This window comes from Corvus hawaiiensis, chromosome 11, assembly GCF_020740725.1.
Source record: "Corvus hawaiiensis isolate bCorHaw1 chromosome 11, bCorHaw1.pri.cur, whole genome shotgun sequence".
NCBI classification, from domain to species: domain Eukaryota; kingdom Metazoa; phylum Chordata; class Aves; order Passeriformes; family Corvidae; genus Corvus; species Corvus hawaiiensis.
This window is the reverse complement of record NC_063223.1, coordinates 7,481,335-7,493,825: the sequence shown is the minus strand read 5'-3', so window position 1 is coordinate 7,493,825 and position 12,491 is coordinate 7,481,335. Positions and strand designations below refer to the sequence as shown.

General features: G+C 45.4%; 1 protein-coding gene across 4 annotated transcripts in view; it reads left to right on the top strand.

The window, feature by feature from the left end:
• The first annotated feature begins 5,245 nt into the window (after positions 1 to 5,245).
• The window catches only part of MITF (melanocyte inducing transcription factor), a 101,478-nt gene continuing 94,232 nt past the window's right edge, over positions 5,246 to 12,491 (top strand). Inside the window, exon 1 of one of the 4 annotated variants that reach the window (XM_048315372.1) lies at positions 5,246 to 5,508. In XM_048315372.1, the coding sequence (XP_048171329.1) occupies positions 5,405 to 5,508 (104 nt within the window). In that variant the 5' untranslated portion in view covers positions 5,246 to 5,404. The remainder of the gene's footprint in view (positions 5,509 to 12,491) is intronic. The other 3 variants (XM_048315364.1, XM_048315361.1, XM_048315365.1) reach the window with 3 other exon arrangements.

Genomic DNA, 12,491 nt, shown 5'->3' with positions numbered 1-12,491 from the left:
ATTCTCCTCATTTCTCCTGGTGTATTCATGTAACAAGGGGGCCCATTTTCAATCTGAGAGCTCCAAACTTTTTTCTAAGAGAAGCAAATGCAAACTTTGCAGTGAAATTATTTAGCATCTTGCATGGGGCAGGCTGTGGAGAGCAAGGCTGTCCTGCTGAGACATGGGGTAGCTGGCCTGTTGTTCTCCCTCATAAAATGATTTTTTGATTCCTTCTTAAACCATCTGGTTGTTTCTGGCTGTCTAGCAAAGCCCTGCATGAAAACTGACAAAGCATGGAGAAATTATCTCACTGTATGTGGCTGCTGGTTTTCATGTATGACAGAGATATGTCACGTGCTGCTCTTGCGACAATCAGGCTAAATGATAATTCTTGGCAAAACTGTACCTGGTAAATGCACAGCAAAGCAGCAGTTGAATTTCCATGGGTTTCATCCCTCTCAGGCATTTCCCACCCTAAATGGGAGCAGGATTTCCCGTATGTTACACTTCTGAGGTCCTGCCTGTGGGGAGCTGAGAGGAGATTGTTTGGTTTCTTTTCCTGAGTGGGGAAAAGGAAATCCTTGATTTGAAAGCAGAAAGGGTGAAAACTGCACCTTATTGGAGAAAAAGCTCAAACAGCACCCAGGGTAGGCAGAAACTGTGATTAAACAAATGTGTGTGGGTATCACTGGGAGGTGGAGGGAGCCGAAGTCCAAAAGAGGGAGAAGGTGCCTTGGCTGGGCAAAGAGACGAGATGGCAGCTGGGGAAGGAAGGAGATGGGTGATAGGCTGGGGGTCTGCAAAGAAACAGTGTGGCTGGAGAAAAAGGAACTGGGACAAGAAATGAGATATTGGAGATGGGAGATTTTAACTTGCATTTTTTGTGCTTGGTGGAGCAAAGAAATGGGACAGGGATGTTCCTGTGAGACTCCACAAAAATCTCTCCATGGCTACGGGAAGCTCTCACTTAAATGCCCCCTTTCTTTCATACTCAATACTGAACGCTTTTACACAAGTTTTCTGCCTTGTGGGGAGATAAAGAGCGATAACAACTTCTTGTCTTTTAGTCTGCAGGGGTAAATTGCATTCTCCTCATGAATTTCGCAGTGTACAATACAGAGTATGAATGCAAAAGTCTGGGAACTTTCCTCAAAATTAAATCACATGTCTGTTTATTTTTTATTTTGAATAGCAGCATTGACTGCTTCCTTTCCTCTTCACATGAATGCACAAATAGTTGGTGCGGGGGAATTCTTGCAAACTGGGAACTCTGCTGAGTTTTGTGTCAATTTTTGCCTACTTATAGAGATATCAATCTATGTTGTTGCTCCCTGCTGTCAACTAGAGATCCCCAGACTATTGTTGGAGTAACATTACTGATGGGAGAATCATTTTAAATGGTACTTGTAGGCCAGGAGAAGAAAGATACAAATTATGAGAATTATAAGTGAGGATATTACAAATTGCAAAGAGTAATGGGGGGGTTGAGGGGGGAAGTAGCAACTCTACCCAATGTGCTTGCTGCACATCACATTGTGTACCCTGTGGTATCTGAAAATCATTGCTGAAATCACAGGAAATATTGGTTCAGACTGAGGAAGAGCTGTGTCTCCTGATAAACCTTTCTCAGGATCTGCACAACCAAAGTCCTTCAGTCTCCTGAACCTTCGCGCTGCTTTCTCAGTCTTGACGAGAATCCACTCTGGAAAGGAGAATCTGCCCAATAAGCTGAATACATTTTAATGGTTTTAGCAAAATCAGATGCATCATTTGAAAAATAACTGAACAATGCTGACCCAGTGTCTACATGGCACTGGGGAGCTCAGACCCAATTGCTCATGGCTTTTGAGGGGGTTGTGCTAGTTTGGGTGAAGAATGAGGCAGAAGTGTCACATAAGCACTGAGGCTGCCTTTATTGCTGGGTGTTAATTTCCAGCTCCGGAAAGGACTTAGCAAGGAGTTGCTTGAAAAGCAATAGAAAACCAAGTCAAGCATTCCCAGTGAGCCCTAAATCTGAATACAAGGCTGTCCCTCCTGAAACCTGACTTTACCCCCTTGAGAGTGTTTGGGACTTGCTTCTAGGCCATTGCCCTTTTTGGGAGTGACAATTCTACAGAAATACTACCTAGCAAGAGCTTAAGTAGGGTTATGCCCATGATGTGAACACTAGATTGAAGTTCATGTTCTGCCACTGATTTGATGTTTGACAAATAACCCTTCTGTGTTTTGTTTTTCACTTTGCTAAATTGGATAATCGTTCTTGCTCACCTCCCTAAAGCAGTTTGACATTCATAACTGGAAAACAATCACCAGAGCTGTTGAATTCCAGCTATAGAGAGTAACTTTACAGAAATCAAAACCATGCAGCATGTTTTCTTTACGTCAATTTAACTGCAATATTGGCATAACAGGATTAATTTTTAAGCATCATTTTTGTTTTCGGGCATGCTTACTTATTAGTATCGTGCTTAGGCACAGTGGAAGCATTGCTCTTTCACCCTTAAAATGAACTCTAGAAAGATACTATAAACATGGATGACATCTATTATGAATAGAAGAACATTGTATGACTCAGCAAAGCAGTGTGAAGGTCCCGGTTAGCCCAGGTGCAATGAGAAATTGCCTTGATCTGAACACCAGGTAAAACCTTGCATTGCACAGAGGTTGCAAGATGGAATCAAAAGATTCATGGTCTGATGAGAAGTAAACCAGCTTCCTTTCTCCCTGGGAGCTGCACATACTGGCCCTGCTGAAGCTGTGGGATCTCAAGTGAAGCAGCATTGCCTGGGACACGTATTTGCATAAAAGATCTTTGCTCTTTAGAACTACTGCTATAATTAAAATAGAGCTGAAGGCTCATAAGCTGTACATTTTGAAGAGCAGAAGAGAATATCTCATTTTTACACCTGGAAAAATAGAAGCAAAATCACTGCAAAGAGGTGAGTCCTGTTGTTTACTGCCTTCATCAAATCATGGAGTGATTCCTCACTTGTGAAAACACAGTTCCTCAGCAACACCCCCTAACCCACAGAGGCTCAGGCTGTAAATGTAGCTGAGCAGTGGGTTTATTCTAAGTTGTTATTGTTTGTTTGTTGGTTGCCTTTTTCTTTTTCCCCCAAAGCACTGTTAGCAAGCCTACTCCTTTGTCGAGCCATCCCAGCCATCTGCCAATGTGGGCTCAAAAGAACATTCTTCAGGGCCTTATCCATTTGTTGTATCTGATTCATTAAAGTAATTACTCTTGCTATTAAGTCATTGCATGGAATTTGGCAGCTGCATAAAATCTGGGACTTAAATTTCTGAAGCAAGCTAAAATTCTTGGGTTTATTTTATCAAATCTCACATTGCCTTAAATGAGGAGGAGTCTTGTCTGCCCAGGTGTGAGCAGTCCCCGGCGCAGCACTGAGCAGCTTTGGCAGTTGTGACAGAGGAAAGGGATGTATGGAAAAGACTCTTTTTCTGGCTTATCTGGTGTGTTGGAGTTACTGGTGTTCCACTGGCACAACAGGAGTGGTGTGATTTTAGCTGTGAGTGATATGATGGCACCAGAATTATTAGGCATCAGTTATCAACAGCATGCTCAAATGTCCCAGATCTCTGATTTGTGCTATGACTTAATGAACTGAGGTCAAAGCTCTGGGAAAATGCCATGAATGAAATGCTCTATGGAATTTCTGTACTGAGGGAAGTCCCTGTCACAGCAGATAAGGAGACAGAGCTGAGGAAGGTTTCTTGCCCTCTGTGTTGTAAAGATTAAAGAAATTAAAGATGTCCTGAGTCTCAGTCAGTGCTGATAGAAGGCCCCTCATGAGCACAGGGACAGAGCCCCATTCCTGAAATCCACCTTCCTGCAGCACCAACCCCCAAACTGAAGAAAACAACAAAGACCAAACAGGATCATTTAATGACTTCTGAATGGGACCTTCCACGTCCTGGGTCTTTGAACCCATGGAAGGACCAACCCCATCACTCACAGGGGCTGAGCAGGCACAGGAATTCTGTAATCCCTGACACCATCCAAACCCTCCCATTCCAAGACCTCCTTGCCACCCTTCCACCCAGCTGTCCCTCTTTGGCTCTCCCTGGGGCTGGCACCTGTGGGTACAATGGTGTGTGGCAGAGGCTCTTCGCGCCTCCATGTTCTGAGATTATCTGTTCTTAGTATCCCAACATGCCAGGAGCCAAACTGGAAGATGAGGTGGCATTAAAACTTTTCTGTTAGAAATAACTGAAGCCCAGCTGGCTTCAAATGTTCCATTTTACTGAACCATTCTTTGCCATGTTTATGAGCTTTGGACTCTTTATAAAAAGGCAGGTAAAGTTCAGAGGAAGCCACTTAGTGCTGTCCGTTCTTGTGTTGGGAACTTAATTGGAAAAGCGCAAAATCCTGGGATGCAAACACTCATTGCTTTTCAAAGTAAGTCACAATAAATGTCCCACATTCTATCGCCAGCTGACCTTTGCTGTGGGCATTCAAACCCATCACACCCTCCCCTCTAACTGAACTCCTGGCTAGGCTGATTCCTGGGTCTGCAGCAGTATGGGAATGTTGTTTGCAGCTGGATACCTGCTGCCTGTGCCAGATGTTCCCAAGGGGAGATGAAGAGCCCTTCACGCTGGTCCTTTCATGATACCTGAAGGGAGCCTATGAGAAAGACAGAGAGGGACTTCTTACAAGAGCCTGTAGTGACAGGACAAGGGAGAATGGATTCAAACTAAGAGAGAGCAGGTTTAGATTGTATATGAAGAAGAAACTCTTTGCTGTGAGGGTGGCGAGACACTGGCACAGAGAAGCTGTGGCTGCTCCATCCCTGGAAGTGTCCAAGGCCAGGTAGGACGGGGCTTGGAGCAACCTGGGATGGTGGAAGGTGTCCCTGCCCATGGCAGGGGGTGAAATCAGACGGGCTTTGAGGCCCCTTCCAACCCAAACCATCCCATGACTCTGTGATTTTAGGGACACCTGCAGCGCTTTGCGGAGGGCGAGGCCCCGGCCGCCGCCGCCGCCGCCGGGGTGCTGCGGGCAGCGTGACGTCACGCGCGGCACCTGTGGCGTCAGAGCCGCGTGACGTCACAGCGGGGGCGGGGTGGCGGCAGGGAGGGGGCGGCAGGTGGCGCGCACGGCCGGGCCGGGCCGGGCCCGGGGCGGGATGGACGGGACGGGGCGGCGCGGGCGGCCCCGCGCTCCGGCTGACAGCGCCGGCCCTGCCCTCCCGGCGCGGCGCGGCGGGACTTGTAGTGCGCGGCGGGCGGAGGCGGCCGGGCCGGCCCCGGGGCGGACTACAAGTCCCAGGCGGGGCGGGCGGCGCTGTGTGTGAGCCGAGCCACCCGAGCGGAGCGGAGCGGGGCGGGCGGCGCGCCGGGGCTCGCTCGGCGCCGCAGCCGTAACCTCCCGTCTCTCCCTCTCGCAGCGGCCGCGGCGACGATGCAGGCGGAGTCGGGGATCGTGCCGGACTTCGAGGTGGGCGAGGAGTTCCACGAGGAGCCCAAGACGTACTACGAGCTGAAGAGCCAGCCCCTCAAGAGCAGGTGGGGCGCGGGGCGCGGGTCCCCGCCGTGCGCGGGCGCGGAGCATCCCCGCGGCCGCTGCTGCGCAGCGGGGCGGCCGCCGAGCGCTCCCTGCCATAATAGCGGCGTTGTTGGCGGAGGGCGGGCCGGGCCCGCGTTATGTAAAGGGCATTGTTGGTCGTGCGGGCCCGGCTGTCACCCGGAGCAGCCCCGCCGGGAGGGGGGACGAGGCCGGGGCCGCACCTGCCCCGGTGAGCGCCGCTGGCCGCGGCCGAGAACCCCCGGCGGGGTCAGCGCGGAGGGGTTGCAAGGAGTTGTAGCATCTAAGGTTGTTTTTGGTTGCTTGGCTTTTGGTTGGGGTTTTTTCGTTTGTGTGGTTTTTTTGGTTTTGGTTTTTTGTTTTTTTTTTTTTTTTTTTTTTTTGCTACTTGCAGTTGCTTGGAGACTGGAAACTTTTGCTAGGTAGGTCACTTTCTTCCTAGAGTGTTTTTTCCCTTAGATAGACCCTGTTTGCTTATCTGGAGCGGCTGTGTCGCGTAGATATGCTGTGTAAAGGGAAATAAGGCGGTCTGTGTGTGTTTCCCTCCCTTGTGGGCTGTGAGCGACCCGTTGTCCGTCCTACTGCTGGAAAAAGAAAGTCAGTGCTCTCCCACACCTTGGGCATCCACCTTGGCAGCGATGGCACGTTTCTCCCTCCGTTTTTTCATTCAAGGAACCCTCCATTTCACCTCAACACTCTCCTAAGCAGCACTCTGCTGAATATAAGGTCGTTGCTACGAGTGTATCATGTTTGTAATCGAGTCTGTTGTTAGCCTGTCTCTATATTCATATTTTAGTTTTGAACACTGCTCTTTGTACATCTGTGTGCAGTGGAAAAATGAATAAGAATGTAAATATTTAAAAAAAAAAAAGTGCTAGAATGAGTTTAGATTGTACGGCCTGTCAGACAAACTTCAAAGTAAATAAATGACTTTTTGATCATCCTCTGAATGCTTCAGAAACACTGAAAGTTTATAGTAAAAGGTGTTAAAATTCTGTTGTTGTCAAAAGGGCTGACAGATGTGGGGCCACCTCCTGTGGCCTGTCTTCACGGCAGCCCTGCTTACACTGAACCCTTGGTACAGGTAAATGGTGGTGCTGTGCAGCCTGACAGGCCATGCAACCAAACTGAAGTTGCCAGAACTCCTTTGCTCCCCAAGGTTATGCAGGGAAGTTGCCATTACCCAGGTAATTATCTGAGAGCCAGGCTAATGTGCAGAGCAGATGGGGTTCACTGGCACTGATGGGTTCCAGCTGTGATGGAGGCAGCTGAGAGACACACAGGGCTTCGGGTTTAGTGCTTGTGTTGACAGTGGAATGCAGCAGTCATGACTACTTCGCTGTGGTCCAGTTGCCCTGTTCGTACCAGCTGCATGTCCTAACTGGTGTGCAGGAGTTGTCCCTTTGTGGCTGTCCTCTTTGTAGTCAGCAGTTTGTCTGTGCGTTCCTGGTGTGAGCATGGATAGCAGGTCTGCATTTGACCTTGCACAGATGTTGCAACTGCTTTTAATTCCTTTGACTTGATGTTTTGGAACCCAAGTGCAGCCTTCCATTGTTCACTTCTCTCAGGGAGAAGTGAATAAACTCTAATGAAGCGCTGGAGTATTTTACTGTCTTCTAAATGTTGCCATTTCAAACTTCCCTGGAGTGAATTTCCCCAGTACCTCCTTACCTGATATTCCTGCAGAGACAGCACTGCCCACCCTTTGAGTTTAAAGGGGTCTGTCACCCTGACATCCTGGTGGTGCTTCAGACCAATATGTGTCCTGATGTTTCTAGGGGAGCTTTTTGGAGGAGTGACCAGCTTGTCCCTGTCTGCCTCGTGTTGCTCCACATGTACCCATGTGTATGAAAACAGGGAGCCCTGAGGGTGGAATAACAATCCACGGTTTTTCTGGCAGATAGTGAACTGACACGTTAACCTCAGTGTGGAGCCTGCCCAGCTCACGTACAGCTCGTACCTCGAGGGAGAGGTGCTCAGTTGTCATCCTGGTATTGTGGGAGATGAAGATGCAAAGGAGTCAGGGGCCCTGCCAGGTCCATATAAACCTGTCCCTGGAGCCAGGCTGATAAACTTGATGATAACAGGAGGTAGAAGTTGCTCACAAACCTGTTTGTTTCGTGATCATATCTCAGAGGACTTCTGTAGTCCTTCAGCTTTGCTCAGGCCTGGAACCCGTCTGACTGATGATAATCGAGGGTATCAGCATCACCCTGCTGCTTTCTCTTGTGGATGTAAATCAGGAGTAATTGCATAGCAGTAAGTGGAATAGCAGCAGGTCAATGTGGTGTAGTTGTGGGACTGTGGCCATGGGAATTGCTTTCTTACCCTCTCCGCAGCCTGGCTCTGGAAGGGTGCCTGGGGAGCAGGCAAACCAGAGCTGATGTGAGGAGCTGAGTCTAAACAGCAATCTGCTCTTTTCCCTGGTGAGAACTGCTGATTTCCTAGCAACATTCAGGGCTTTCTCTGATCTTTTAACCATAAGAGTTGAGAAGCATCTTGGGCTTACTCATAGCAGCTGAAATTGTGAGTACAGAGAAAATTCCATCCTGCTCAGAAATAGGTAAGAATGTCGGTGCTCTGAACCAAGAAGAAACAGTTTTGTTGACCAGTTTAACTAAGCCCTGCTGATACTGCTGTCCTTCTCTCAGCAAAACTCTATTTGCTTCCTCCCAGATTGCTTGTTTTCTAATATGTAACATCCAGTTAAAGGTTTCTCCTCTCCAGTGTGCCCTCGCAGTTACTCCATCCTTATTTCATAATTCAAGTCTGCAATCCAAAGCTCCAAGGGGTCCAATAATAAAAGCTTTTTGCAGTAAATACTGTACTAACTTTGGCCAAGCCACAATTGACTGCTAGAAGCCAAGTTAAAATGTAAGCCCAGCAAAAGCTTTAATCACAGGGGGTGGAGAGAATACATGGGGCTGAGATAGATTAGTCAAACCCATACTTCCCAAACCCTCCCGACTCATGAGAAGTTAGATCCTTGGGCAAAGTAATCTCTACATTCATGGGGTCTCTGGAATTTGCCATGGTTGAATGTCTTTGAAAACTGAGATGATGTTTCAGTTGCTTTGGTTTTTTCAGAGTCACTTTTCACTGTGGGAGGAAAATGGGCTTTAAGACTACCAGTAAGACAATGAGATCTATTTTTTTCCCCCTCATACTCATATTTTATTCCTCTCCTGCCATATTCACAAAGGATAATAGTTTTAATCTACAAGTACATACACTTAAATATGTATGTGTTTGTGTAATGAACAAGCAAATAAGATTTGTTTCCTGGTACAAGCAGTGTACAATGAAATTGGTGGAGTTTTATAACCAAAAGTAAACACAGATCCTGACATGTCTGCATGCAGTCAGCAGGGTGCTGGAGGCTTGAGTTATGTCTCTAATGTGGATTCTTTAAATCATTTGGCAATGTTTTGGATGTCAAACTGGTATCTGGAGGTAAAGGCTGTACAGCCTGCCTCTCCACAGGGCAATCTGAACCAACCCAGGTGTGGCAAATGCAGCAAAATTTTCTATATTAAATTGATTTTCTCTGTATTTTTTTGTTCTCTGCAATGTGTGTCCATTTGGATGGTCCTCACAAGCACCAGCAAATTACTGTCAGCTGTTGTAATTTACTGCCATGCTCTTAATAAAACCTGCAGATAAATTACTGCCATTTGTGCCCTTTTCTGTTGCCTATATTTTCAGACTGGTTAAAAAGCACCCAAATGATGCCGTTACTGAAGTATTTATATATAAGTGGAAAAAATATGCATTTAATTTGCTTGATAGTTTCTTAATAAGCTTATTTTTGTTTTATGAGCAATAGCATTGAGATGTAGAGTTTGTCATTATTAAAGCAGTGATGTCTTTATAAAATTCTCATCATTCCTGCTGCCCAAAGACCTTTTTCATTGTGCAAACCTTCAATAATTTACTTGTATCAGCTGGTGCCCCATCTCTGTCCAGTTAGGATCCTCTGCAAAGCATTCGTTTTTGGTTTTTTCCTCTTATCTGGTGGTCAACACGGAAATCTTGATTTAGTTAAAGCTTCCCTTTTAATACACAATGATTGTTGAGGAAATATTAATTTTGCCAAATAGGCACACATATTTGAAATGTGTGCTTACTCTGGAGCCAAAGAGGACTCTTCTGAAGTGCCCTAGTGCCTTAGCCTGCAGATGATCAAATTAAATTTTGTAAATGAACTTTGCAGTGTGATTGAATTTGAACTTGATTACATTAGGCTTAACATTGAGTTTGTGCCTTATTGGAGGTAGTCTTTTCATATTACTGCTATTTATGGGTCTTATTCAAGTGTTTTATATTCTGGTTGGGTTCTGCAATGCAGTTTGTTCAAGCTACTGCTTATATCTGTTCCAGTTGTGCAAGAAGTGGAAAATATCCTTTATTTAGAACATGGTCACATGTTCTTGCATCCAGGAACCATGTCTCAGTGTGATTTAAAAAAAAATAAAAATGTATCTTGGAGGAACAGATTTAAAAAGTTCCTGAAATATTTTTCCGTCTGTTACAGAGGAACATTACATATTTTAAACTAAAAGGTAATAATAGCTGAGCTGGAAGTGCTACGTAGGCCAGCACTGCCTGAAATCAGTGGTAAAAGTCTGAACCGACGTCAGTGGGAGTAGAGCTAAGCCAGAAGTATGTCTCTGAAATCTCTCCGGTAACATTTTTGTGAGTGACTCAATAATTCCATGTTTATTCTGCACCTCAAATTTGCTGCACTGGGAAGGAAACCCTCACCACATCTTTTTGTACTTTTTTATTTTTGAAAACAGTCTTAAAAGGAAAGGCTGCAGTTGGAGTGTCTATTGTATAAACATGTGGAGACAATAAGTAGTATTTCTGTATATTTCTTTACACAGGGAGACAGTGCTGCTCCCTGTCTGTAGCACAGCATTTTCCATGGTGAGAGATCCTGGGTGACCTTTTCTCTCCTGCAAAACTCTCACTCTGTTATTTGCAGTAGGCCTTTGCTATTTAGCAAGGAAACAGAAATAGCCCATGAAATTCAGTTCAGCATTTGCTTTGATACGAACTATTGAGCATCACCTTTTTGCTTCCCTGGCCTGCTTTCCTCGGGAGGGTTTTGTGTGACTGCCAAGCTGATCAGAGAGGGCACAGATATTTTGAGGCCGAGCTGGCTGCACCGACTGTGCATCTTTTAGCAAGCACATGTGTTTGCTTTTTATTTATCAGACTGCTGGCTGCGTTAGTTTTGTGTAAGTACATGTGCATTCTGCTTGAAATAAATCTGTACTTTTCTGGTGAGAAGGAAACTTCCCTAGCTAGCTACTGTTGATTTACAGATTCCAGGTGATAATTTGAATCAATATATTCTGTCTCTTAAAAGGCTGGAAATAAGCCCGTGCAGCCCTGCTGATGGAAAGCTGGACTGGCCCTGGTACTGCTCATTACCCCATGTAGAGTGGAGGTCATTTCATAACCTTCTGGTCTAAAATTTGTGGGGCTGCTGTGAACTTACCCATTGTCATTTAGAAGTCATTGCAGAGGCTCTTGTGCACTGTGTGTGTTTTTATTTGGCACTTAGGGCAATGTATCAGAGGTCCTTTCCAGCATGGTGGCAGGCAACATGACTAATTCCTGCTGTACAGTCTGGTCAGGAGCTAAAAGAAAACTGGGAAGCAAGAGCAGAAGAGATTTGCAGAAGAGATTTTACAAGCAAATTCAGCTTCTTAACCATGTTCTCTGATTAAAAGTTGATTGGGAAGAAATCAGTACAGCTGCTTAAAAATGAGGGTACAAGAGAAACCTGTTCTGACACTTTAATGATGCCCTTGTGTTTCTATGTTTGCTTTTCAAAGCAACATGCTTTAAGACTTTGAAAATGAAACAGAAGGAGTAATTTTCTGTTTACTTTTCTGCTAAAAAAATTGAAATTGTTGGCTTTTAATTGTCTTTTGTGAACAATCTGCTGTTTCAGTGCTGGGAACAAAATGAGAGTCCAACTTCCATTAAGCTGGTCAGGCTCTTGGCCATTATTGTCTGTCTCGTTCTATTTTGGAATCAAAAAGTTTTTGAAATACACAGGCTGTAATGTTTTTGTTTGGAAAAATTCAGTGTCTTTTAATATAATTTTTTGCTGTAACAAAGACAACATGATTAAGCAGCCTGGCATGGCAGATTTTGCTGGACAGTTAACTGTTGCATCACTATCACATTATACGAGAACTGTGATGATTTATTTTTAATAATCTCTAGTTAAACAGTAACAGCACAACTAGTGGCTTATGTGTAGTTTTTACACTTCATACGGGGGAAAAAAACAGCACAGGAAAACTGATTTTATTGCATATTCATAATATAACAATGCCACTGCTTTATCCACAACAGCTGTAAAAAACCTGATGCTGCTTTGAGTGTCAAGATTGAAATATTCTGATTCACTGGAACCAAAGTCTTGGGAGAGGTCAGCCTGTTCTCTGGCCCATCTGAGGCAGAAGTTAAGTGTAGTTTTCAGTGTTAGGCACCCTAAGGCTCTGTTTGCTGTGGGTGGGCACTAACAGTTTTGGGGTGCCTTTTGAAAGGCTCTGTCTCAGTATCTTTGCCCAGAAATTCAGCTTGGGACTTGCATAGGCCTTAGTCACTGTTGTCTGTGGGCTTCATGTGAGAATATGTTTCAGAGAGGTCACAGTAGTGTCCAGGTGAAACAGGACAGTGTTGGTATCACTGGTACAAGCACAAGAATGGTGACAGTTACTAAGGAAGGCTTGCACTACAACTTCCAGCTAGTACTTCAACACCAATAATGCCTTTGGATCGAGCTCATTTTTTCTGGTAACATCCCTGCTGCAAGGGCTGCTGTTATGTTTGTGTTAGCAGCTTTCTGCCAAGCATGCAAACCAGGGGCTGATGGTTTTTAGCTTTTTTTTCTTCAGTGGTAAGTGATTATGTAGAAACACTCTGTAGGCTCCCCCCACCC